The sequence below is a fragment of the Dasypus novemcinctus genome, chromosome 18 (assembly GCF_030445035.2).
Source record: "Dasypus novemcinctus isolate mDasNov1 chromosome 18, mDasNov1.1.hap2, whole genome shotgun sequence".
NCBI classification, from domain to species: domain Eukaryota; kingdom Metazoa; phylum Chordata; class Mammalia; order Cingulata; family Dasypodidae; genus Dasypus; species Dasypus novemcinctus.
Genome location: NC_080690.1, coordinates 14437909 through 14463733, shown reverse-complemented (window position 1 = coordinate 14463733; position 25825 = coordinate 14437909). Strand labels below are relative to the sequence as shown.

The window sequence follows — 25825 nt, the reverse complement described above, 5'->3', positions numbered from 1 at the left end:
GCAGCCCCAACTCAAGGACAGCATCTGCTGGAGAAATGTTCCTCAAACTCACCATTGTACTTGGTCCGGCCCCAGCCGGTGGTGGCGCAGAGGGTGCCAGCAGGGAAGTCGTCGCCCCTCCTGGGGCAGGCACACGGCAGACACGGTCGGGGAGAAGCGGGCGGGAGTGGCCAGCTTCAGCAGGGTGATGTCATTGCTGACGGTGAACATGTTGAACTTGGGGTTCTTGAAAACCTGTGGATGAGGGCAGAGACCTGGAAATGGGCTGCAAGTTTCAAGGAGGCAGACTTCTTGCCTGGAGCCCGTTCAAGGGAAAGAGACCCACAGGGGCCCGGAATGAGAATTCTCAGGCCACCAGGCCTCTCCCCCGCCTCCCCCGCCCGCCAAGCGCGTCTCAAGGAGCCGAGGGGGAGGGTTCTTCCCCTTCCCCATCCCCGGCCGTCGGCGGAGCCTCCTCAGGCGCCTCGCAGGGCCTGCGCCTACCTGGGCAATCTTCAGCACCTGCACGTCCTCTGCGTCTGAGTCCTGGTCAAACTCCCCGGCCACGACCACGTGGGAGGTTCTAGACAAAGCATGGGGGGGTGAGGGCTAGGACTCCCCCTCCCCCCCAGCGGAGCTGGCAGCAGGGGCCCTCACCTGACCCCACAGTGGGCGGCGGTGACCACCCAGTCCTCGCTGATGAGGGAGCCGCCGCAGAAGTGGAAGCCGGTGCTGTCCTGCCAGGAAGACCCGGAGGCTCAGTGCCGGCCCGAGCATCAGCAACTCCAGCCGGGAGCTCCTGCCAGCCTGGCCACCACCTCAGTGTGATCCCACCCCACCTGCACCCCCACCCACCCACACGAGGGGAGCTCCTCACCTGCAGGGACACCTGCCAGGGCCAGGAGCCGGGGACAGCGTCCTCCCCATTGACGATCCTGGACAGGCCGTTCAGCACGGGGTGGATGGCGGGGACCCCACAGCCTGGGAGAGGGTCGGGGGAGAGCTGAGGCCAGAAGCCAACTGGGACCCATGTGTCCATGGGGCAAAACTCAAAACTCGCGGGCTCTCCGTCAGCCCATCAGGCTGGCCAGAAGCCCTTGCGTTGCGCCTGCCTCCTCCAGCAACTTTCCTTGGCCCCCAAGATCCCGGCTCCAGGATCTCCTGGCTTCAGTCTGCTGACCCCACTCATGCTTCTGGGGTGCAGCAGGACCAGGCCCTGCCCCCCAGCTGCCTGCAGGAGCGAAAAACAGGCAGGGGACCAGGACCTCCTGGCTCAATCCTAAGCCAGCCTTCTTGGCTGTGTGACCTCAGACCAGCCGCTGAACTGATTCCTATGCCACAAGAGTAGGTGGGGAGCAGAACAATGTTCCCTCCACAGGTCGAAGCTCGTTCCCCAATTGGTGGGAAGGGGATTGTGGGGTATTGGAAAAATCTGATGAGCCCAAATCTATAGGGACTGGAGAACTCTAACCACTTGCTGATGGGGTGTAAATGGCCATTCACACTGCTATGCTCACGTTGAATACCCTTTTTTCTGTCATAGTTCACCACTAAGGAAAGATTCATTGCAAAAAGCTTTGGTTTCTTAATTATTTAATAAAATGGGACTTTGAAACAACACCGTAAAAGGACACATTGGGGAACAGATAACACTACCTAATTGTCCAGGACGATGAGAAAAGAGAAGGTGTGTGTAAGATACCCAACAGGCACTTGTGCCAAGTCAGGACCAAAGACTTCTCAGCACCTGCTTTGCAGGTCCCCAGGGCAAGGAAAGTGAAACAGGTACAAGGGGGACAGCCCCCACGTCACCTCTAGAGTCATAGTCGCCTGCTACAGGCCCAGCACCTCTTACTTCGGCCCATGGGCGCATGGGTGTGTGGACAAAGCCATTCACTGAAGCTTGCTATCACCCAAAAGGAGTAATAATCATCTACTTTTTGTAATAGCAAAAATAGAAACAAATGGTGTATTCAGTGACAGAGCACTTTACAGTGATGTAAATGAATGGACTGGATCTACATGCCAACGTGGATAAAACTAAAATACATAGTACAATACTGTTTACATAAATTTTACCATTAAGTATATACATCTCTATGAAAAATATAAATAATGTAGTCAATTCATGAAAACTCATGTAGCAATAATCCATGGCAAATTCAGAATAGGGTTTACCTTGCAAGAAAGAAAACAGTGGCAAGGAGCACATAACTCAACCTTTTATTTTTTAAAAAGAAATACCTGAAGCAAATGTAAAGAAAGTCAGCAAGTGTTACATTCCAGTAATAGTGACATGGGTGTCATATTATTTTCTGTATTTTTTACTAGCTCATAATTTTATGAAAGCAGAGAGGGAACCGCTTAGCAAGTGCCTGGCAGAAGAGAATGGCCTGGTGGAGGCCTTGGGGGTCTCCTTCCACCACAGCCTCCCCTGCCCACAGCACTCCCCCCGCTGAGCCCTTCTGGAGCTCGGGCCAAGGCGAGCCCGTCCAGGTCTTCTCTGCTCCCTGGCCCCAGAAAGCCCCAGAAGGAGCCCCCTCGGCGCAGCCTCAGATGGCCTGTGCCTGGCTGAGGCCAGAGGCTGCAGGGAGAGGAGACTCAGATCTCCCTCAGGCCCTTCTAATGGGGCCTGGCTGTGGCTCCATGCAGGGCTCCACCCTCCAGGGCCTGGCCAGCCCTGGACCCCAACACTCACCAAAGGCGGCCCCCCACGAGGGCGAAGCAGGACAAGAGCCAAAGGAAGGCCATGATGCGGTAGGCAGGGCAGAGTGGGACCTGCCTGCCCGAGGGGCCCCTTTATGTACCCTGGGGCCCTCCCAGCCCCCACCCAGCTGCTTTGTCCTGCCCCTCGGGAGAGGTGAGAGCCACCCTCACCCCTACCCAAGGACCCTGGGTGATAAGCGGGGCCACGTGCCCCTCAGAGCCTGCCTGGCTCCCAGCCCGGGACACCCCAACCCCTGGGAAAAGCAGCTGCTGTGGCCCAACGTCACCCATAAACCTTGGCAAGGCCGGGCGTCCCCAAGGCACTACAGGGATAGGGCCAGTGCCCCGGCTGAGGGCTGCTATGCAGAGCCCATCTCTGTGCAGCCTGTGCAGGGAGGAGGGACCGGCACTGTCCTCGTTCCCGCTGTGACAGGGAGGTCCCAGCTCTCAGGGAAAAGCACTCCCACCACAGGGCTCAGAGAAGCCCAGCTGGTCCTTGCTGGCAGGAGCACAAGAGATGACCCAGCTCAGGAGTTCTCAGATGGGCCCCAGTTTCAGGAACGTGGGTGAAGCTCCTGTGAAAGCGAGTGTTGGGCATATTCCATCAAAAACAAACCAGGCCAGACCTAGGGGGTCTCAGGAGGCGCAGGGGAAGGAACCACTCACCAGGCCGCTGCTAGCTGACTGCCCCCCACTGCCTGCACTGTGCTCTCATGAATGCTGTCTGTGATAATTCTCTAGTCATTTCATAAAGTTTTAGTTTCTTCTAAATGGAACGTTTCCACACTGAGGAAACAAATGACTTGAACTGTCGTTTGAGAAAAGAGCAGGCGCAGAGGAGATGCCCGCGGTACATGGCGCAGGGTCACCACCAGTGACGTCTCTGCATCCCCATGCACGGCCTCCTTGGCTCGCTCCTCGGACCAGACGCGGCTCTAAGCAAGGTGGACGTCCAGGAAGAGCCACACCACGGCCCTGCGCTTGTCGGACTGAGCCACTAGACAGACAGACAGAAAAGCAATCAATAGAAACCAGGCCAAGGAAGGCAGGGTGGGGGGATGCTGCCCCCAGTGGGGCCCCTCCGAGGAGATGGCTTGACAAGGCCCACTCCAGCGAGCCTTCATTTAAGGCCTTTGTGGCTCTACAAGCCACCTCTCTTGGGTCATTTGCTTTTGGGAAACCAGGTCCACACCAGGAGGGCACTCAAGCAGCCCTGTGGAAAGGTCGGATGCCCCCTCCAACGACCAGCACTAAGTCACCAGCCATGAGAGTGAGCCATCGAGAAGCCAACTCTCCAGCCCCGGGCAAACCTTCAGATGACACAGCCCTGTCGTCTTGACTACAACCACATGAGAGACCCTGAGCCAGAGCCACCCAGCTGAGCTGCTCCTGGAATCCTGATCACAGGAGATGATGAAACAGTCAGTGCTCATTGTTTTAAGACCCTACATTTTGGGGTAATTTCTTATGCAGCAAAAGTAAGCTAACAAGAAGTGAGCACTATAGATGGAACATGAAGTACCCATCCAGAAAATGGACTAGAGGGGTGACCATGCTGTGTAGCCGCCCTTGGCCTCTCCGGGCCCGCTCTGCATGCTTCTCCTCCCTGCTTGTGCCCAAGGACACTGACCCTGCAACCGCTTCACGGCCCACTTTGCCCTTTGGCTTCCGGGTGGGGTCAGGCAAAGGGCTGGCTGCTGGGTCAGCCAGCAGCAGATCAGAAGGTGGGAAGGTCAAGTGCTTCTCCCTTGGCCACCTGCCCAGATGGTTGGGTTGACCGTGGTCTTCTCTGGAGGGCCACAGCCCAGAGGGAGCCTCCCCCATGCATGTTACCTTCTTGTGTCTTGCAGTGTCAGCCCCAAAGCACATCCCTCCTGTCGTTAGCCCTGAGCTCCTGTATTATCTTCCTGGTCTCCCTAAACCTGCCACACCTTTGTGAATACTCTATTTTTCAGCTCTCCATGTGTTTCATGTGCCATTTGTTTCATGCTGGGACCCTAAGACATTAATCCAACAATGCTATTGATTACCACTTGCCTATTATTATATATACCACTAAGGGGAAATGCTGCCAGTTATAAGATGTACATTATTTACAAAGAGTTTTAAATCATCTATCACTTGTGCATACAGTAAAAGGCAAAATTTAAACAAACCAAATAAAGGTGTTCCTAAATCGGTCTCACCAGAATCTGCCTCCTCTTTTTTTTAATCCTCCCCCCTCCCCCCTCTCCCTCCCCCTCTCCCTCCCCATCCCCCTCTCCCTCCCTCTCCCTCCCCGTCCCCCCTCTCCCTCCCCCCTCCCCCGTCCCCCCTCTCCCTCCCCCTCTCCCTCCCCATCCCCCTCTCCCTCCCCCCTCTCTCCCCCCTCCTCCTGTCCCTCCCCCTCTCCCTCCCCGTCCTCCCCTCTCCCTCCCCCTCTCCTCCCTTCTCCCTCCCCCCCCCCCCCCCCCCCCCCGCCATGATCTGCTCTCTGTGTCCATTCGCTGTGTGTTCTTCTGTGTCTGCTTCTATTCTTGCCAGCGGCAGTGGGAATCTGTGTCTCATTTCCTGCGCCAGCTCTCCATGTCTGTGGCTCCATTCCTGGGCAGGCTGCGCTTTTTCCACACGGGGTGACTCTCCTTATGGGGTGCACTCCTTGCACATGGGGCTTCCCTACGTGGGGGACACCCCTGCACGGCACAGCACTCCTTGTGCGCATCAGCACTGCACGTGGGTGAGCTCATCACACAGGTCAAGGAGGCCCCTGGGCTTGAACCCTGGACCTCCCATATGGTAGGCGGATGCTCTATCAGTTGAGCAGATCGGCTTCCCTGGCAGAATCTGCCTCTAAAACCGTCTGACAATTATCAACGTCCATCTCTTTGTGCACAGTATCCCCCCCTATGCTAGAAGGGTATCAGTGAAGCTGCATTCCTTAGGCTTGCACAGAGGTGTCTGGGGCATTCATCCAATTTGCCAGAAGGAGCTCACAGCCCCAAGGACGGACGAGGGGTGGGGTGTTCTAAGGGAGCGTGATGGTTAAGTTCATTGTCAACTTGGCTAGGTTATGGTGTTGTTGTTTGGTCAGGCAAGCTGGGGCCTGATGTTACTGTAAGGGTATTTCATAGATAAATTTGTGTGTATAGTCTGCAGCTGATTGTGTCTACAGTCAACAAAGGAGAGCGCCCTCAGCAATGAGGGGAGTCTCCTCATATTTCACAGTTGGCTGGTGGTCTTAAAGCCAGAGCTGAGGATTTCACAAGTCAGAAGAATTTCTCTCTCTACCTCAGGTCAGCCAGCTTCTGGGAATTCGGCGTCACCCTCATCAGAATTGATAGCTTACAGCCTGCCCTATGGAATTTGGATCTGCCAATGCCCAGTCATGTGAGGATATACATACCTATGTATGTGTATCTATATAAGTGCACGTGTGTTTGTGTCTGTCTGTCAGTTCCAGTTCTCTGCAGGTCAATAACACTGGAAGAAACAGCAGGGCAAAGGCACAGAGGCAGGACGTTTTGGGATTATGGATTTGGAGAACGGTGACTGAAGTCTTAGGTGCAAAGGGGACTGTGAGGAGACATGAGGTTTGAAAGATCATTTGAATTGTATCTTTATTGCGTTTTTTTTTTTAAGATTTATTTATTTCTGCCCCCTTCCCCAACCCCCGGCCCAGCTGTCTGTTCTCTGTGTCTATTTGCTGTGTGTTCTTCTTTGTCCGCTTCTGTTGTTGTCAATCGCATGGGAATCTGTGTTTCTTTTTGTTGCATAATCTTGTTGGGTCAGCTCTCCATGTGTGTGGCCCCATTCTTGAGCAGGCTGAACTTTCTTTCATGCTGGGCGGCTCTCCTTGTGGGACACACTCCTTGTGCGTGGGGCTTCCCTACCCGTGGACACCCCTGCGTGCACGGCACTCCTTGCGCGCTTCAGCACTGTGCATGGGCCAGCTCCACACGGGTCAAGGAGGCCCGGGGTTTGAATCACGGACCTACCGTGTGGTAGACAGATGCCCTATCCACTGGGCCAAGTCTGCTTCCCTCTTTATTGCTTTCAACTTCTTGAAAAGTACACTCACATTATTCTGTAGTTAAAACTTTTAGTACAGATAATGAAGATAATTTAAAAATGATCTACGATATCTGCAGCGAACCCTCAAATACTTAAGCAAAAATACATGGGAAACATATGTGTATGTGTACGTGTGTGTGTAAGCACATCAGAAGGGGCAGGAAGAATTGGCGAAGGAAGATGAGGGAGGCTCGGCATGGGGCACGTGATCGAATCCTCCTGTTTGGCTCTTAAAGGACAGATGGACAATCAGAGTGGAAACAGTGTCCAGTCCACACACACCTGCCTTACCAGTCTACCGTTCTACTTCATAGTGCCCGCCCAAACATGGGAGAAACTGGTTCAAAGACTGGGCACGATGTTTATAGCACCTTTATTCAAATTACCCCAAGCCAGAGAATGGACAAATTGGGGTGCATTCATACAGTGGAATACTGCTTAGCAATTAAAAGGAATGGAGTGCTGATACATGCCAGCCATAAATGGACTTCAAAAATAGCCTGCTGAGGGAAGAGAGCAGACCAAAAAAGAGTACTCAGGGCATGATTCCATTCACGTGGAATTCCAGAACAGGGAAAACTGATCTGTGGGGAAAAAAGTCAGAACAGTGGTTGTTTCTGTGGACAGAGGATTGAGTGGAAAGGGGCAAGAGGGAATCTTCTGGGGTGAAGGAAATGGTTTCTAAGTATCTTTAAAAAAAAAACCAAACATTTATTTATTTATTCACCCTCATTGTCCGCTCTCTGTCCATTCACTGTGTGTTCTTCTGTGTCTGCTTGTATTCTCATCAGGCAGCACTGGGGATATGTGTCTCTTTTTGTTGCGTCAATTTGCTGCGTCAGCTCTCTGTGTGGCACCACTCCTGGGCGGGCTACAGTTTTGCACGGGTGGCTCTCCTTGTGCAGGGGCCACTCCTTGCACGGGAGGCACCCTTTATGCGGGGCCATCCCTGCGTGGGCTGGCACTCCTTGCACACAGCAGCAGTGCCCGGGGCCAGCTCACATGAGCCGGGAGGCCCTGGGTGTCAAACCCTTGGACCTCCTATATGGTAGGCAGACGCTCTATCTGTTGAGCTACGTCCACTTCCCTCTATGTATCTTAAAGGTGTGGCGGTCACGGGGTATATGATTTGTCAAAACTCATAGACTTACATGCAAAATGGGTATGTATTACCTTAAGTAAAATATACTTATATTTTAAAAAATAAAAGGAAAAGGTGGCTCAGGAGCGTGGAATCTTTGGGGACCTCAACACACACCTCTGCCCGCTCTCTCTGTCTTACAGAGGCCCCAGCACTGCTGGCACCCTGCCCGCTCCCCGTCTCTCATCTTGCCTTGAACGTGGAAGGGGCCAGGTCCCCAGCCCTGCTCCCTGACTCCTGGCAGAGGCCACCTGGCATCCAAGTACTCCCCCTTTCAGGTGTCCTTCACCTGGGGTGGGGGTGTGGGGAGCACGCTGGCTCCACGTGTGCTCAGGGTAGCAAAGGGCCCCTGGAGCTGCCATCCCCCGAGTAGCAAGGGGGCCCCTGCGGCCCGGAGCACTCTCCCCGCCCCCGCTGCAGCTGCGCCACTTCCCAAAGCCTCGCAGCCTCTGTGGGAAGGGGGTGCAAGTGCGCCCGGCCAACTGTCGGCTCCCATGGCCACTGCCACGGGGCAACCGGGCCTGGCCTGGCCGTGGGCCGTGGCCCCCCTCCCCAGTCCTCCCCCAGCGCGACCTGCACCTTGTGCCCCAGGCCAGACCCTCGCAGCGTCAGGGCGGCTGCCTTTGCCTTCAGGGGCTGCCACAAGCCTGCCACGGCAGTTGCCTGCAACTGGCCCTCTGAGGCCATAGTATATTTAAAAATAAAAATAACTCCTTAGCTGGGACATGTATATTTTACTTATTTTTTTTTTAGGTGGTACCTGTGATTGAACCCAGGACCTTGTACAAGGGAAGCAGGTGCTCAACCACTGAGCTCCATCGGCTCCCCAATAAGAGAGACGTTTTTCATTTTCGTTTTGTTTTGTTTTGTTCTTAGGAGGTACTGGGGATTGAACCCCTCCCAGTACTCATTTTGTAATGCACTCTTTTCCCCTGCCTTCCTACCCCTCTTCCCAGGTAAGTTTGCTGAAGGTAGAAATTTGTGTTTATTTTGTTGGAGTCCAGAGCACCTGGAGGGGGCGCTGGGGGAGTGGATGATGAGCTTGAGGGTGCTGTATGGCTTTACGCAGATGGGCCCACCCAGTGCCTCTGCTTTCTGTCCTGATGTCTCGCCCGCTAGCCCCATCCCTCAAATCATCAAACGTCTAGAATGCGCACAGGGCTAGAACAGGCGATTCTAGGAAGAAACAGAGCAGCGACAAGAATGAGCTGTGCTGGGTCTGGTCTTAGCATGCTTACATGCGCTCACCCTTACCTCCACGAGACCCGTTCCCTAGTCACCCCATTTCACATGCGCAGAAACAGGGCCTGAGAGCCTGACAAACTTGCCCAAGGCCCCAGCTGTGGTGCCAAAAAGTGCTGTGAGCCCCTGCCCAGCCCGATCGTCAAGGCGATGGAAACCAGTGTCAGGAGAGCACCGGGCCTGACTGCCTCTGCTCGACATCTCTCCCTCCCCAGCTCCCAGGTGCTGGGAAGCCACCCCACTGTCCACCCTGGTGCCCAAGCCCCAAATCAGGTGCCTGGCACCACAGCCCTGCCCAGTGCAGACCCCATGTGCCTTTGCCTGGGTGAGAGCAGGAGCCTGGGGCCGGTCTCTGGACCCCAGTTTTACCCCAGGGTGCCGCCTGCTCAACCCGGCCCATTTGCCTGGTGCCTCTGGACCACAGTGGGCCGCTTGCCCCTCCAAGCCACAGCGCAGGAGCCCGAGCGACCAGCCCATGTCGGCCTGAGCCTTCAGTTGCGCCTCTTGCCCACCCTGAGGCCAGGTGGAGCCTGCTCAGCCCCCTGGCTGCCCAGCACCCTGGTTCCAGGCCTGGCTCCCTCAACTTTCCCAGAGTCGACGGCCCCGCCAGGGGCTTGTGAATCACTAAACAGAGGGAATCAATCATTCGTCCAAGATGCTCCGGACCGCAGGAGGCTAGACTGGGCTTCAGCCCCAGGCCTTCTGGACTCAAGCTGGAGGGGCCTCCGGGCCAGGCCCGCTGTGCCCACACGACCCCTCAAGAGGCAGGGGCTGCCTGTGGAGCAAGTCTCCTGGCGTGACCTGAGTATGTGCTGCTTTTATCCGGAGTGGGGGTCCAACTTCCAACACACAAATCTTTCAAATTCTTTTAAATCCTCCTAATTAAAAACCTACCCAATTCAAATAAAAGCAACGTTCAAAAACGATATACTTGAATAGCATATATTTCAAAAAAGAAACACAAAGTCCAAGTATTACCTTGACTAACCTGCAGTGAGTTCGACAGCATCGTGTTTCTAGCTGGGGTTTCCCTCCACACTTGGGTTGTGTGGGGGTGTCAAGGCCACCATGGGCGGCAGACTTGGCGCAGTGGTTAGGGCGTCCGTCTACCACATGGGAGGTCCGCGGTTCAAACCCCGGGCCTCCTTGACCCGTGTAGAGCTGGCCCACGCACAGTGCTGATGCGCACAAGGAGTGCCCTGCCACGCAGGGGTGCCCCCGCGTAGGGGAGCCCCTCACGCAAGGAGTGCGCCCCATAAGGAGAGCCGCCCAGTGCGAAAGAAAGTGCAGCCTGCCCAGGAATGGCGCCGCACACACAGAGAGCTGATACAGCAAGATGACGCAACAAAAAGAAACACAGATTCCCGTGCCGCTGACAACAGAAGCAGACAAAGACGACGCAGCAAATAGACACAGAGAGCAGACAACCAGGGTGGGGAGGAAGGGGAGAGAAATAAATAATCTTTAAAAAAAAAAAAAATGTCACCATGAAGTCCTGGCTGGGGTCAAGTTTCCAGGCCTGGTTCTGGGCTCTGGAGTCTGGTCCAGTGTCTCCTCTGCCCCTGGTGGATTCTGCTGCTTTTCTTCCTTCACACCCAGGTCCTTCTGCCCAGGCCGCAGCTCCCCTCCCTGGGCCCCTCAGTAAACCCCCTTCCCTGCAGGACAGGACCCACACGGTGGCTGGCAGTGCCAAGGCTGCGCCAGGGCTGGACCGGGCGGGGCTGGTTTTAGCAGCTTAGTTGGAAGCCAAGTCGCCACTGCCTGGCGTGGAACCTGAGAGGAGCTGCGTCCACTGTCCGGGTTAAGGACAGTAAGGGAAGGTGGGGAGCGCCACCTGGCCTCGCCGTCTGACCATGAACGAGGGAGATGCACAGGGAGGGCAGGCGTCTGGAGGTGGCCCCAGTCCTCTTCCGTCCGGGGTGGGCCGTGTGGGATTGTGGACCCTGACCCTCATCTTTCTGTCCCTCCAGCCGTCAATGGCGCTGTGCGCCTGCAGCAGGCGGCCCTGCCCCTCCTGTCCAACGCTGAATGCAAGACGTTCTGGGGCAACAAGATCAAGGACACGATGGTGTGCGCCGGGGCCAGTGGCGTCTCCTCCTGCATGGTACTGGCCTCACCCACACCCCCCTCTCGGCTGGGCCACGGGGGCTGCAGGGCCCCTCCCCTGGAGGCCTGGGCCCCCACTCCCTTCTGCCAGGAGCTACTTATCCCACTCTTGGCACAATGCCCCAGCAGAAGCCGGGACTAGCAGCACTAGGTTTCTGGGCTGCAGGCTCCCTCCTGCAGGCATGGTGCCCGTGTCTCCTGGCATTTCTCCTCCCCCCCTGGGCTGCCAGCTGCGTGTTTCCAGCTCCAGAGCTCCCAGCCAACGACTGAGGCTGCCTTGGGTGGCGCTTAGGGATGTGGGCCCCTGACTCCCATCCCTCTGGCCTGGTCCCCAGGGCCTGCTCGGGCAGCCTGTCAGCCCTGAGCCCCGCTCTCTCCTGCAGGGCCACTCCGGTGGCCCCTTGGTCTCCCAGACAGATAGGCCCTGGGCCCTGTGGCCATCGTGTCCTGGGGCAGAGGTCCTGCTGCCCATCCTCACCAGCTGTACGCGCCCACGTCACCAAGTTCATGCCCTGGGTGCAGGAGGTTCTGGAGGCCAATCGTGTCCCCGCTGCTGCCCGCCATCTGTGTGAAGCCCAAATAAAACCCCAAGAGCAACTGCTTGGACCTTCCCTTTTGTGTCCTTGCCAGGGCGGGCAGGGACTGCGTGTGATTTGGGGGTAGGTGGCTGCCTTCAATGGGGTCCCCTCTGTGGAGTTCAGAGCCAAAGCTGACAGATCTCACAGCACAGTCTCCTTCATAGAGAGGGAAACAGGCCAAGGTCATACACAGGATGGTCAGAGCTGGGAGCAGCACCTCCAGATTCAGATTCCAGGGCTCTCGCCTTGCCAGCAAGCCCCGCACCCCCCCAAGCCCCTCACTCCCGGCTCTGCCTGGCCTCCTGCCAGAGCCCTGGGCCCAGGTTGGAGGGGCCGCTCTCCAGGCACAAAGTTCTGCCCGGGCTTGTGAAAGCGCATTTCTTTGTGCACAATCCTGTGCTCCCAGCCGTGCTCGGTCCAGGTTCCCTGCCTTGGGGTGTGTGGAAACCTGCAGGGCTCGGCCGCGTCAACGCCCGTGGGCCCCGCCTGCTGCCGCAGCCTAAGGGGCAGTTTAGGGACGCCCACTGGCCTCACGCTGCCCACACGCAGCACCCTTGTTCAGCTGCACTGAGCCGGGGCCCTCGGCCACAGGCCTGCGTCTTAGAGACTGCCCTCGCACTACTGCCCACGGCCCTGGCCCGAGGCCTGGTGGTCACTGCACACCTCGCCCCCACCTTGCAGGAGAACCTGGCCCACCTCCCCGGCCCAGGGCCAGGGTGCCAACTGGCACCTGGGTGCTGCACGAGCTCGGTAAGGGCCTGCTTCCCACGACCATGGACTTCTCCCAAAGGGGCCCCACTTTTCTTCCTCTCCCACCTCAAATCCGTCATTCCTGCTCCACAGGTACCCGTGGCATCCGTGGGACCGCGGACACACCTTCCTCCCACCCAGGGGCCCTCACCTCACACCTCAGGAGGCTGCTTTTCAGTTTTAAAATTTTATTGAAATGTGGACTATTAGTCAAATGATTGGAAAATCAATAATGAAAAATAGTTCTTTAGGGTTTTCTCCTGGTGCAGATCAGGACCTCACCACACCTGCACCTCCCTGTCACGGGGTCACACGAAGGCCCTCTGGGCTGAAGGGCCTGCAGCAGTCCCCGCCCCCAGGGTCTGGACCCACCTGGGTCCTCCCATCAGACCCCAGGACCCCCAGAATCCCCTCGGCGAGGACAATAAGCCCTGCTCCTTGGCTCTGAGGCCGGAGACCAGCTCTGCTCGGACTCCCCATGGGAGGCACTGGCCCACATCCTGCCCCTCATAAATACGCACAGACCCCAGGCAGTCTGGCACGCGGCCTGGGTAGAGCTGACCTTGCCTGTCCCTGTCTCTGGGTCAGTTAACGCTCAGGACAGGGGCCTGGGCTAGCTCAACGCCTCGCTGCCCTCACCCTCTGCCCTCCGTCCATTTGGTCCCCTGCGCTCAGGCAGCTGCCAGCTGACCCAGGACCCGGCGGAACTGCTGGGTGCTGTGGCCCAGCTCCTTGACCCTGTCCACCATATCCCGGGCGGCGGCCGGAGACGGGTACTGCAGGGCGGCGGCCTTGGTGGTGGCCACGATGCCGCGCAGGAGCTCACACAACAGGTTGCTGTAGTGGGTCACCTGGCTGCGCACATCGGCCGCCTTGGCCTGCCGGGACAGCGTGTCCCCGATGAACACCAGCTTGTGGGCGCTGAGGATGACGAACTTGCTGTGCGCGACGAAGATCTTGGGCGGCTGGTTGGTGGCCACGGCGGTGAAGAAGGCGTCCACGGCGTTTGTCAGTGTGGTCAGGTTCGCCTCACACTGCTCCAGGTAGAAGAGTAACAGTTGCCGGTCCGAGGGCCCCAAGCCACCTGCTCGCCCAGGCGCCAGGGGCTGGGCTGGCGTCCAGCTGGTCAGGTCGTGGTCTATGGGCCGTGACACCTCCTGCTCCAGTCGCTCAAACTGCTTCAGCTGAAATAGCCAGGGAAAGCAGGAGTGAGGTTATTAGGCTCAGGGAAAGCAGAAAAAAACCACACCCAGGGAAGCAGATGTGGCTCAATGGACGAAGCATCCGTCTACCACATGGGAGATCCAAGGTCCAAATCCAGGGTCTCCAGACCCATGTGGTGAGCTGGCCCACGCGCAGTGCTGATGCACGCAATGAGTGCCGTGCCACACAGGGATGTCCCCCGCACAGGGGTGCCCCACACATAAAGAGCACACCTCGTGGGAAGTGGACTTGGCCCAATGGATAGGGCGTCTGCCTACCACATGGGAGGTCCGCGGTTCAAACCCCAGGCCTCTCTGACCCATGTGGAGCTGGCCCACGCGCAGTGCTGATGTGCGCGAGGAGTGCCCTGCCACGCAGGGGTTTGGAGAGCTGCCCAGCATGAAAGAAAGTGCAGCCTGCCCAAGAATGGCGCCGCACACACGGAGAGCTGACACAACAAGATGGCAGAACAAAAAGAAACACAGATTCCCATGCTGCTAACAACAACAGAAGCGGACAAAGAAGAACATGCAGCAAATAGACACAGAGAACAGACAACTGGGGAGGGGGGAGAAATAAAAAAAAAAGAAACGCAGATTCCCGGTGCCGCTGATAAGGATAGAAGCGGTCACAGAAGAGCACACAGCAAAGACAACTGAGGGGGGAGGGGAGAGATAAAAATAAATAAATCTTTAAAAAAAAAAAAAAAGTGCACCTCGTAAGGAGAGCCGCCTTGTGTAAAAAGCACAGCCCACCCAGGAGTGGCGCCGCACACACTGAGAGCTGACACAGCAAGATGATGCAACAGAAAAGAAACAGATTCCTGGTGCTGCTGACAAGAGTCCGGGCAAACACAGAGGAGTGTACAATGAGTGGACACAGAGAGCAGACAATGGGGGGGAGGGGAGAGAAATAAAATTTTTTAAAAAGTCATAAATTAAAAAAAAAAAAAAAAAGCCACACCCAGCCAGGGTCTCCTTGAGCACACTGGCACAGGGTTGTGTAGACAGCGGCAATTCTCAGCCCACGGGGCAGTGGGGAAGCAGGCACTCTCCCGGCCTCGCCCTCTAGTTCTTTTCCCTTGTTAAAAAACTCTAATAAAACAACCTCTTCACTCATCTCAAAAGATCACATCCTGTGACTTCACTCCTCCAATGTTCTATAGAGACGAAGGACAGAGCAGTGGTGGCCAGGGGCTCAGGAGGGGCAGCTCCCGGCGTTGCTGTCCTGCAACCCCTGGGGCCTGGCAAGGGGCCTTGGGACGCCAACCAACTGTCTCTGTCACTTCCTATGACTCTAGAAATGTTCAGAGAAGTTAGAAGGAAAAAAACATTCTCCTGACTTCAAAAGTAACAAATACATTGTAAAAGGATTCACCTGTAATCCTGCACACTCACAAACCACGGGTGCTAAAATTTTAGGAAATGATCTTTCAGAGCCGCATACTCAAGCGCTGACAGATGCAGTGACAGCAAGCTGTAATCAGTTAGCAGGGGAAGGGCGAGGAGATGAAACAGAATGGGCTGCTGAGCTGACAATGGCTGAAGCTGCTGAAAGGTACCTGCGGGTTCATTTTACTATTTTCTCCAATCTTACACAAGTATGAAAATATCCATAATAAAAATTTTATACAAAGAAAAAAGGCCTAGGGGTGCTTGTGAAATACTCAGAAAACAAAAATTCATGCACAAAAAATATTTTGGTAAATATTCTTCCAGACCTTTCCCTTTACATATGAACATTCCGAATGCCTTTTGTAATTAGAAAAATGGGAATGTACGCTGTATTCCTTTGCAACCTCCTTTCATCAACTAACAATGTGCTGTGACTTTCTTCCGTGTCAGTATACATGAATGAAGGCATTTGCTGAAAGGAAAACTTTCCACTGACGGCAGCCCTTGCCTAGGAAACAGCAGAACGGGACGCCGTGCTCCCAGAGCCGGTCCTGGGGGTGGCTGCCCCCTCCGGCCTGCCCAGGTGAGGGTGGCCCCACCGTCTGTTCCCCCCAGGGCGTGAGGCTGCGCCCTCAGTGGGCAGGCCAGGCCGAGCAGCAGCCTTCCTAACACTCCCCCAGGCAGACAGCCGCTTGGTCAAGTCCTTCACTGGCTGGGTCCCTCGTCTGGCAAAAGAATCGAGAACAAATACACTTGGCTTTTTGTTTTAAATTCTGGTGGGTCTTTTTCATTTGTTGACAATTCTTAATAGCTACACAGTATTCTACTGTGTGAATGTCATTACTTTATTCAACCAATGCTCTACTCACTGGACATGTTGGGGGTTTTCAGATCATCTCTGATCTGAAAATGGAGCAACAAACGTCTTTGTCCATATAGCTATACATACTCGTATTTCCCTGGTACTTTATATCCTTGGCCTAGGAATTGTAACTCTTTAAAGCTCTTCATACATAATCCTACTCTTCTATTAACAGTAACAAACTAAACTTTCAAATCAACAGGGGTGTGGTTTAACAATAAACACTGGAACAGTACAGGGGTGGGGTAAAGGGTATGCCTGTTTCCTAAAACAATGCAGATTTTATGCCCTTGGTGTGTACATACAGATGTTTTTTTATATATATATTTAAAAATTACTAACACTTATTCCTTTACTGTTTTCCTTCTCCATGCCTGGGGGAAAGTGGGATGGGAGAGACCTTATCAGCAATTCCTGTTTATTTTTTGTGCTATTCTACATTTTACTTTATCTCCATAATCAGAATAAACCACCCTTAGTACTTTTTTTTGAATACCCGTTTCCTACCTTCAGGCAATGATATAAAATATGCACAAAATTTTATGCCTGCAGATAAACAAAGCAGTATCATTTATAACAAGGAAAATAATAGGTATAGTGTAAACACTCAACAACAACAGAGGTGACACAGGCTCTGAAAACTGCTTATGAAGAAGGTTGAAGGCCATGGAAAGCAGAATACAGCCTTCCCAAAGCTTTTTCTCCAACATGCAGTGGCACAGCGGGAAAGCCTGGGTGTGGGGACCGGCCTGGCACACAGTGAAGCCTGAGTGGCCTTTTTAAAAAATATACATATATTTTCTGGGAAATGGATGTGGCTCAACCAATTGGGCTCCCATCTACCATTTAGAAGGTCCAGGGTTCAATGCCCAGGGCCTCCTGGTGAGAGCAAGCTGGCCCACGTGGAGTGCTGGTCCATATGGGAATGCGGCCCAGTGTGGGAAAAGCCGCCCCGCATAGGAGTGCTGGCTGATGCAGAGAGCTGGCGCAGCAACAAGATACAACAAGAGACACAGAGGAGAGAAAATAGGAAAATGTACCAGAACAGGGAGCTGAGGTGGGGCAAGAGAGTGATCACCTCTCCCCTACTCTGGAAGGTCCAGGATTGGTTCCCAGAGCCGCCTAATGAGAATACAAGCAGACACAGAAGAACACACAGCAAATAGACATAGAGAGCAGACAGTGGGGGAAATAGGGGAGAAATATAAAATTTTTAAAAATCTTAAGAATATATATATATACACACGTACTTTTCTGCACTCTAAAACATCTAACATGGGAAGCAGTCTTGGCCCAGTGGTTAGGGCGTCCATCTCCCACATGGGAGGTCCACAGTTCAAACCCCGGACCTCCTTGGCCCGTGTGGAGCTGGCCCATGCGCAGTGCTGATGTGTGCAAGGAGTGCCATGCCGCGCAGGGGTGTCCCCCGCGTAGGGGAGCCCCACGCACAAGGAGTGCGCCCCGTAAGAAGAGCCGCCCAGTGCGAAACAAAGTGCAGCCTGTCCAGGAATGGCACCACACACAAGGAGAGCTGACACAACATAGATGATGCAACAAAAAGAAACACAGATTCCCATGCCGCTGACGACAACAGAAGCAGACAAAGAAGACTCAGCAAATAGACACACACAAAAAAACCAGCAACCGGGGTGGGGGGTAAGGGGAGAGAAATAAATAAATAAATCTTAAAAAAAAAAAAAGTCTAACATGATTTCTATGGTGATAGCTTTTAAATAAACCAAACAAAAAGCTGGAGAAGGCCCACACGGTAGAGAAGCACCTGGCCAAGGAGGGCAGCACGGCTGGGGGCCGGCAGGCAGCTCGGCGGCCAGCAGAAGACGGGCTGGGTGAGGCGGGTAAGCCCGAGGCGCTCACCCAGCGGGCAAGAGTGGGAGGGAGAGGCAGGGCTGGGGCCTCAGGGCTTGGCCGGGCGTGCTAGATTGAATAGTGTACCCCTAAAACACATGTCCGCTGACCCTCTGAAGGCACCCTCGTTTGCCAACAGCCGGCTGGTTTCCTTATTAGAGGGACCCGGGCACAGAGACCGGCTGGAGCGATGACGCCACAAGCCAAGGAGCCACGAGCCAGGGCCACCAGGAGGTAAGGCCAGGAAGGGCTCCCCGGGATGCTCTGGAGGGAGAACGGCCCTGCCAACACCGATCTCAGCCTTCTGGCCCCCAGAACAGCGAGGGACTCAGGGTCTGCTGCCCAGGGCCGTCCAGCGCGGTCACTTGTTAGGGCAGCCCTCGGCGCAGGGGTCTGGACTCTCACCTGCTGCAGCTCCAGCTGGCCCTTCCCCTGCCGCATGATGTTGCCCTTTTCTAGCAGCTCCTTCTGGGTCTTCTCAAACTCTTCCTTCCCCTGGAGGGGAGAGGGACAGGAGTGGGCCGGGGCGGAGGCCAGGGGGTATGGGAGGTGAGCGGCTGCCAGGGCGCGCTGCGGGCCACGCTGGCTGGTACTGGCCCAGGGGCCAGGGAGGGGGCAGCTTCCTAGGCAAGTGGCTCCTGCCCAGGAAGGGGCGCAGGGCGGGGTGTTCTTGCAGCCACAGCCAGTCCTCCCCGCCCGTCCCCGCCTCCGGCTCCTCCCTGGTCCTGCCGCTGGGCCCGGCATCCTCTGCACAGCAGGCCAGGGATCTCCACTCAAGGGCCCAGCCTCAGAGGCCCGCCTACCCCTCACTTTACTAAACCCCAGGACTGCAATGAGCTTTGTCTGCTTGGGCTTCTCCAGAATCTGTCCCCCAACAGGATGGAGGCCCCTGCCTGGGCCACCAGGAGCTCGGGGGACAATTCCACGTGGTACCGGGGTCCTGAGCCGCAGGACCCTGAAGACCCCAAGGCTGGAGGAGGGGTGAGGCCTGGAAGGGCAAAGTGAGCAGAGGGCCCGGGGACACCCTGACCCAGCCCCGCCCAGGGCCTGGGCTCCTGCTCGAGCCTCCACCCTCCTCGACCACAACAGGCCTGGGAGGTCAAGGTCCCCCCAGCAGAGGGGACGAAGCCAGAGCCCAGAGGGGCAGGGGCCTCCCCAAGGGGACCCGGGAGCCTGGGCAGGCAGCACCCACCTGCAGGTGGACATAGTCGTAGTCCTCCATCCAGCCCCCCTCGCTGTTCTCGTACTGCCCGTCCGGCGAGTCCCGTGAGGTGAACTTGGGGGGTGAGGGCAGGGGCCGTGACTGGATGCTGCTGGCCTTGTCGGCGGCATTGGGGTGCAGGGAGCCGCCCCCCTCAGGCCCCGGGGCGGGGGCCTTGGTCCGTCTGAAGAGCAGCGAGGCGTTGCCGTGCAAGAAGGAGGCCAGCTGCTTGGCGTCCTCGGGAACAGCCCGCGAGCAGGCCACCAGACGGTCCAGGTCTTCCGGGGTGGCCCCAGGGCCTCCCCGGGCGCCATCGAGGGCCTGGCCGTGCACCAGCAGCGCCTGGTACACGTCCTCCATCTTCTGCAGCTGCCGGGTGAGCTTGGCGTGCAGGCTCCGGTCAGAAGTGTGGGCAGCGTTGCCCACGGCACTGCGGGCAAACTCCAGCAGCTCGTGCACGGCCCCCTGGACAGCGCCCACCGCGGCCCCCAGGTCCTGCCCCTGCGGCTCCTGCGGCTCGTGGGTGCTGCGCCAGCCCCCGCCGCCAGCACTGCCCACCAGGTCCAGCAGGTGGGCCACAGTGGCGCTCACACCCTGCTGCAGCCGGGCCAGCGCCTCCACGGCGACGTCCAGCTCCAGGGGCTCCCGGGCCGGCGCTGCCGCCTCCAGGGAGGAGGCCGACTGGCTGCTGCGCGTGCTGCCCGTGCTGGAGGCCGACAGGCGTTTGCCGTCAGCCGGCGCCTCTCGCTCGTTTGGGGGCGGCACTGCGTACACGCCGTCGTCGACCCCGCTGCCATCGGCCGCGTCGAGTGGAAGCCCCCGCTCGCGGGGCACGTCGTACAGGGGGCCGGGGCCCGGCCGCCGCAGGCAGGGGGGCACGTCGTAGAGGTCCGGAGCAGGGGGTGGGACATCGTACACGTCCTCGGCTGGTGGCAGGTCTGCGGGGGGTGCGGCGAGGACCAGCGGGTGGCGGGCCGGGTCGGTGGGCTTGGCCTTGGCGAAGGCAGGGGGCACGTCGTACGTCTCCTCACGCAGCAGCGGGCCATCGGGCATGTCCTTGCCCACGGACGGAGGCACGTCGTACACCTGGGGGCGGAGCAGGGTCAGGGCTGCCTGCGCATCTGCCCAGCCACCACCCACCGCCCAGGCCCACACACTCGTCACCACTCATCCACAAAGGCAAAGGCCTGGCTGCGAAACCCTGACTTGACTGCTTTCTAGCTGTGCAGCCTGAGGCAAGTGACTTGCCTTCTCTGGCCTGTTGACAGGGGTCGCTCCTGCACAGGTTTGTTACAAGGATTTAATGAGTTAATTCATGCAACCACATGCCTCGGGCACCCAGTGAGAGGTTAGTTATCGTATCACCACCATCCCACCACTCTAATCATCTTCACTGTCACTGCCACTGCCGCCACCCCATCACCATCACCATAGCCACTGCCACCATCGCAGTTTCTACTCTGCTCTCAGGCACTTGACTGAGATTTGCGTGTTAGATCCAGGGTGACCGTGCCTCGATTCGCCCGGGACAATCCTGCTCAGGCCTGTTACCCCACATTATCATTATCATGTCCTTTCACTTTTAGAAGTGTTCTGGTTTAGAGGACAAATTCTATGGTCACCTGCCTGATACCCTGTGACCCTCAACAACATGCTGAAGAAGGCCCTGCACCGGTCGGTTTTACAGATGAGGAAACCGAGGCTCAGAAACCTCTGTCCCCACACGTGGGCGCTCACGCGGCCTGCCTCCGCCGCCCACCCCCGGGGCCGGGCCTGGCAGGGCTGCCCAGCGCCGGCTGCTCACCGAGTGCTGGCTGGGCAGGGGCAGGCCCTTCTCCACGCTGGGGGGCACGTCGTACACGTCCAGCGACGGGTCCCGGCCATTGGGGCCCTTGACGGCCATGGGGGGCGTGTCGTACACCTGGAGGCAGAAGAGGTGGGATGTGGGCAGACCCCCCACAGCACCGCCCCAGACCCTGGGCTATGGCGTGGCCCCCAGCCCAGCCTCCCGAGCAGGGGCCAGGCAGAGGCCCCAGGCTGGCATCGGCACGCCTGCCCCGGCACCCACCTCTTGGCCACCCTGGCCGGGCATCAGCCCGCGAACAGGGGGCACGTCATAGATGTCCTGGGGGCCCGGGCCCAGCAGGTGCCGCGGGATGTCGTACTCGTCCTGCTCGGGCTGGGAGGCCTCGTAGACGTAGGCCTGCCCCACGCGGGTTGGCACCACCACCTGCAGCAGACGGCAGCGTCACCGAGGCTCTGGAGCCACCTCCAGGAGGTGCCAGCCACAGGCCTCGGGAGACCCCAGGCGCACCCTCCGAGATGGGGGGGGTGCTGGGGAGGGAGGGTGCCCCCAGGCATGGCTCCCAAGCACCGGGCCTCAGACCATTTGTCTTCGGGGACTCTCCTTTAACGACAGGAGTCCTTGAGGGGCCAAAGACCCCAAGGTCTTGTTGAGCGTGCCCAGCTCAGGGCCAGGAATCCCAAGTCGGCAACTGGGAAGGTTCCGGGGGAGGGGCCGCCCTGAGTGGGTGCCCCGCGCGGTGGGACAAGAGCTCTGCCCGCGTCCTGGGCAGGCCTGGCAACGCACCCAGCCTTCCGCTCCGGACAGACGGGGTGTGTGAGCTGGGCTGGAGCCCACCCCTGCCCCCGACAGTCAGGGCTGCGAGGACCCTTGTCCCTCCGTCCCCTCCCCACAACGGCACATCGTGGGAAGGTTCCTGAGAACAGGGGGCCCCAATACCAGGGATTCCCGACCCTGGACCAGTTCTCAGATAGATGGCGAGGGGAGGCCTGTGTGGGCAGCTGGGCTGGGGAGACAGCGTCTCTGCCAGCTCTTGGACCCGCCTCTCCCAGCCCCCGCTCAGAGCCCCCTGGGCGCAGGTGGGACCACCAGCGCAGAACAGGACAAGGCCCAGCGGCGGGAAACGGTCCTGAGAGCAGGCCAGCGCCCCCGAGCTCTTCCTTGGCCGGGGACCCAGGGCGGCGGCATGGCAGGGCCTGCTCTGATGTGTGCGCAGCCCTGGGACCAGGCGCCCCTCCCCGGGGGCCCACTAGAGGGGAGGGGGACCCTCCCCTGTTTGGCTTCTATGAGAAAGGCCTTTGCTCCCCAATCAAAAGGGACTAACGGGGCAGGGTCAACCGAGGCCCCCGCAGCGTCGGGGGCAGCAGGGCCTGAGAAGGCCCCTCCCGCAGGCCTCAACGCCCCTGGCGACGTGCCCAGGCCCGCCCTGCGCCCCGAGACCCGCGGGTGCTGCAGGTGCAGGCTGCGTGTGCACCCACTGGGCACCCTGCACTCCCAGCAGCACAGGGGCCAGCGCACTCCTGCGCAGCCAGGGCTTGGCAGAGCCTGCAGGGCCAGGCGGGGACAGCCACATTGTCCTGGGCGTCTCCGCACCTCCCCCAGTGCGTCTGGGAGTCAGGCCGGCGGCGGCCTCCCCAGACTCATCTCCTTCCCAGCGCCCCAGACTTGAGTTTCCTCCAGACCTATTTTTAGGCTCCAGAACCTGCCAACAGCAGGGCAGGGAGGGACGGAGGGGACGGGAGGGACGGGAGGGGGTGGACGTGGCAAGTGGGCGGGGCCTGGAGGCTTCTCCAGACTCAGCCCGGCCTGGGGGGTTTGCTGAGCCCCACGGGCCAGGCAGTGCGCCCCCACCCAGCCTGCCAAGAGGGTCCCACCCTCACACAGAGGAGGGCCAGGAGAGGGCGGGGGAGCTGGTCCCCGGGCCGGTCAGGGGGAAGCAGCCACTCCTGTGCTGAGACCGGTGACGGCAAGCAGCTCACTGTTGGAAAACACTAGTCAGCCAGGGACGAGCGGGGAAGAGCCGGGATGAGCGGGGATGAGCGGGAACAAGCAGGGACAGGAGGAGCAGGGACGAGCCGAGCCTGGACAAGCCGGGACGAGCCGGGATGAGCGGGGACCAGCAGGGATGAGCGGGGACAAGCGAGACAAGCTGTCAGGACGCTGCTCTCCAGGAGCCGCCAAGCCACAGCCCGGGCCACCTGCCCTGCACCTCAGGGCCCTGACACGAGACCCACACGCCTCCGACACACCGCCCAGGCCCAGGACAAACCGCCGGGTGCCCACCTACACACATGCCCCCCACGGTCTCCAGGGAAGGGGCAAGCGAACTTGGCAAAAGAGCCCACCTCAGGCCAGTCCTGGAGAGGGGCAGAGAGCAGGAGACAAAGAGAAAGAGCCCGGAGACTCGGAGACCGGGGAGGGCAACGCGGGCCGGGGGACCCCTGGTGGCTGCGCTGGCTCCTGCCTCTGAACTGGGGGCCCTGGCCCACCCCAAGCTGCCCAGCTGCCGGCCCCCCTCCTGCAAAGTGGACATCGCCCCAGGGGGCCTGACCCCACTCTGGACCCACGATGCGGCTTCCTCCCGCTGTGCACTGTGCGGGGGGATGCAGCGGGGGGGCCATCTCCTCCCTCCTCCAGCCCAGGATTCACCGAGAGGGAGGGGCTGCCCAGCCGGCCAGTGACAGGAGCCCTGGGGGTCCGAGCATCCTGGGGCATCCAGGGGTGGAATCCAGGAGGAGCGGGGAGGGTGGCCTTGCTGGGTTGTCTCTGTCACCATCAACCAGCACCCAGCAGCACCCCCAGGGTCTGACAATGAGCCTCCAGCCTCAGCACCCCCAAGGGCCAGCCGGCCCAGCGTCGGGGCCCCCAGGATGGCCCCAAACCCCTCTCCAGCCACATCTGTGAAAGACGAGCAGAGGCTGCTCCCAAATGGGGCCCATTCCCAGCACCCACCTCCTGGCTGGGGACTTCCACCTCTAGGCGTTTTCATGTGTTACACCCTATGACAAGCAAGCGTCACTTTCACGGGGACAAAAACGTAGGCATGACGAGGATAACCCGGCAGGTACAAGGCGGCCTCCTGGGAAGGCCCTGGGCCCTAGAACATGGGTGCTCCCTCCTGGGATGCCTGCCAGGGCTCCCAGGAGGCCCCACGAGCTGCAAGGGGGTGGGTGGCCAGCTGCGGGGTGGGGGGCCAGCCCCTTCTGCTTTCAAGCAGCCCCGCGGCCCAGTCCCAGCCTCCACTGCCCGTGGTCCCCGCTGCTTCCCGCCCACAGGGCTTCGTCCGCCTGCTGCCCCCCGGGCACAGCGACCCCACGCCTGCCTGGGGGGGGTACCTTTCTGTGGCCAAGTCCAGTTGTGGAACCGCAAAGTAAGCGGTCCTGGGGACAGCCCCCCACCTCCCCAGGATGAGCTTTGCTGCAAGAACACAAGGCGAGCAGCGAGGGGAGGGCAGAGGTGTGTCCCTGGGGCGCCGGCAGAGCGTGGACTGCGCCCGAGGCTCCTGGCCTGGCTCCCGGCCGCCTCCCTTCAGGGCAGCTACTCCTCCCCAGCAGCTGGAACAGCCACATCCAGGCTGGCCCGGACCAGCTTGGCACGCTCCGCCACCGGCCCACCGCTGCCCAGCGGGGCGGGATGTGCAGGCCAGTGTCCGTGGAGCCCGTCCTCAGCCACCACTGAGCCCCAGCCAGGCCTCCCGGGCACTGGGGCGCCACCCTGTGGGCAAGGCAGGGCGACCCTGACCGCTCAACAGGGCTCCACCTCAGCCCCGGGCCAGCTCTGCAAGGACAGAGGCTCGGTGCGGTGCCGGGGGATGACTGACCGCTTGCCCAGCCGCTTGCCCAGCCCCATGCCTCCTCCACCAGGAGGCCCTCCAGGGCAGCGTGCCTCCAGTGGTAAAGTGGGGTCAGGTTTCTTGGGGGCAAACTGTCCCCAGAAGAGGGCGTCTCACCTTCAAAGTTCATGAGATAACTGTGCTACTTCTGGGCCTCAGGGAGACAGAGGCCGATGGGGAGAAAAGGCTGCTCCTGACCCAGCCCAGAGTAGCCAGGGGGGCCAGGCCGGGGCAGCGGGCAGGGGGACAGGGCGTGCCGGCCTCAGAGGCCGCAGGCCAGGGGGAGCTCTGCCCCCAGGTCCGGCGTCCTGCCAGCAACAGCCCACCTGAGTCGCTCTTGGGGTGTCCCTTCTCTGGCAATGGCACAGGCAGCGTCCCCTCCAAAATCTAGGAGTCACAACAGCTCACTCTGCACCCACTGGTCCCCCACGAGCCCCAGAAACGAAAAGTGCTGGCGGCCCGTGGAGCCAGGGGTGGCCAGGTGTGCCCGGCCCCATCCAAAGGGCTGGTGCCTCCTTCACAGACCCCGGCCTGGAAGGCCACCTGGACCGGAGACTGCCCCGGACTGATGCTCTGGCCAAGAGGGTGTGCGGAGCAGCAAACGCACCTTCCAGAAGCACCCTTAAAGAAAGGGCACCTCCTCCTTCGCCCTTTCCTTCTGGATCCGCTGCCAGACGAGCCGCCCTAGGCCATGAGACATGGGCAAGGAGCAACAAGACGGCAGCTGTGCTTCCCGGGCCCTCACTGCACGCAGAGTTCACGCTCAGTCCACCCCTCCGCGGGCTTTCTACTGCCTTGGCTGAACTGGCACCCCACCCTCCACACTTGGCCTCCCCGTATCGAGGGGCCGCCTGCCCCTCACTCATGGAGCCCACCCTTTCCTGGACCCCTGGCCTGGCCGTGGCCCTTCTATGACCAGCCACACCTTCCACACTGTGGTCAGGAGGATTTTACCAAGACTTGGGTTTGAGCAGGTCATTCCCATCAAGCTCGCCCGTCCTGAGGTCGGGCTCCGGCGCTGGGGGGGCACCTGGGCCCCTGGGGAGGGACCCGCCCTGGCCAGCTGCCCTGGCCTCCTCCGCCACGCCGCCGGCAGCGGGCAGCACTCCAC

At 59.0% G+C, this 25825-nt stretch overlaps 2 protein-coding genes and 1 pseudogene across 6 annotated transcripts in view; 1 reads left to right on the top strand and 2 right to left on the bottom strand.

The window, feature by feature from the left end:
• Positions 1–4876, bottom strand: part of LOC101414334 (chymotrypsinogen B-like) — a 7875-nt pseudogene extending 2999 nt beyond the window's left edge.
• LOC105746873 (zinc finger protein 1 homolog) overlaps positions 1–11813 on the top strand; it is a 60229-nt gene extending 48416 nt beyond the window's left edge. For all 3 annotated transcript variants that reach the window (XM_071209060.1, XM_071209059.1, XM_071209061.1), the window contains one exon: positions 11089–11813. In XM_071209060.1, the coding sequence (XP_071065161.1) occupies positions 11089–11366 (278 nt within the window). In that variant the 3' untranslated portion in view covers positions 11367–11813. The remainder of the gene's footprint in view (positions 1–11088) is intronic.
• Positions 11814–12723: 910 nt separating this feature from the next.
• The window catches only part of BCAR1 (BCAR1 scaffold protein, Cas family member), a 37498-nt gene continuing 24396 nt past the window's right edge, over positions 12724–25825 (bottom strand). For 2 of the 3 annotated variants that reach the window (XM_004470904.5, XM_004470903.5), the window contains exons 3-7: positions 21147–21308; positions 20883–20999; positions 19070–20164; positions 18283–18372; positions 12724–13736 (exon numbers count right to left, since the gene is read on the bottom strand). In XM_004470904.5, the coding sequence (XP_004470961.2) occupies positions 13224–13736; positions 18283–18372; positions 19070–20164; positions 20883–20999; positions 21147–21308 (1977 nt within the window). In that variant the 3' untranslated portion in view covers positions 12724–13223. The remainder of the gene's footprint in view (positions 13737–18282; positions 18373–19069; positions 20165–20882; positions 21000–21146; positions 21309–25825) is intronic. The other variant, XM_004470907.5, reaches the window with a different exon arrangement.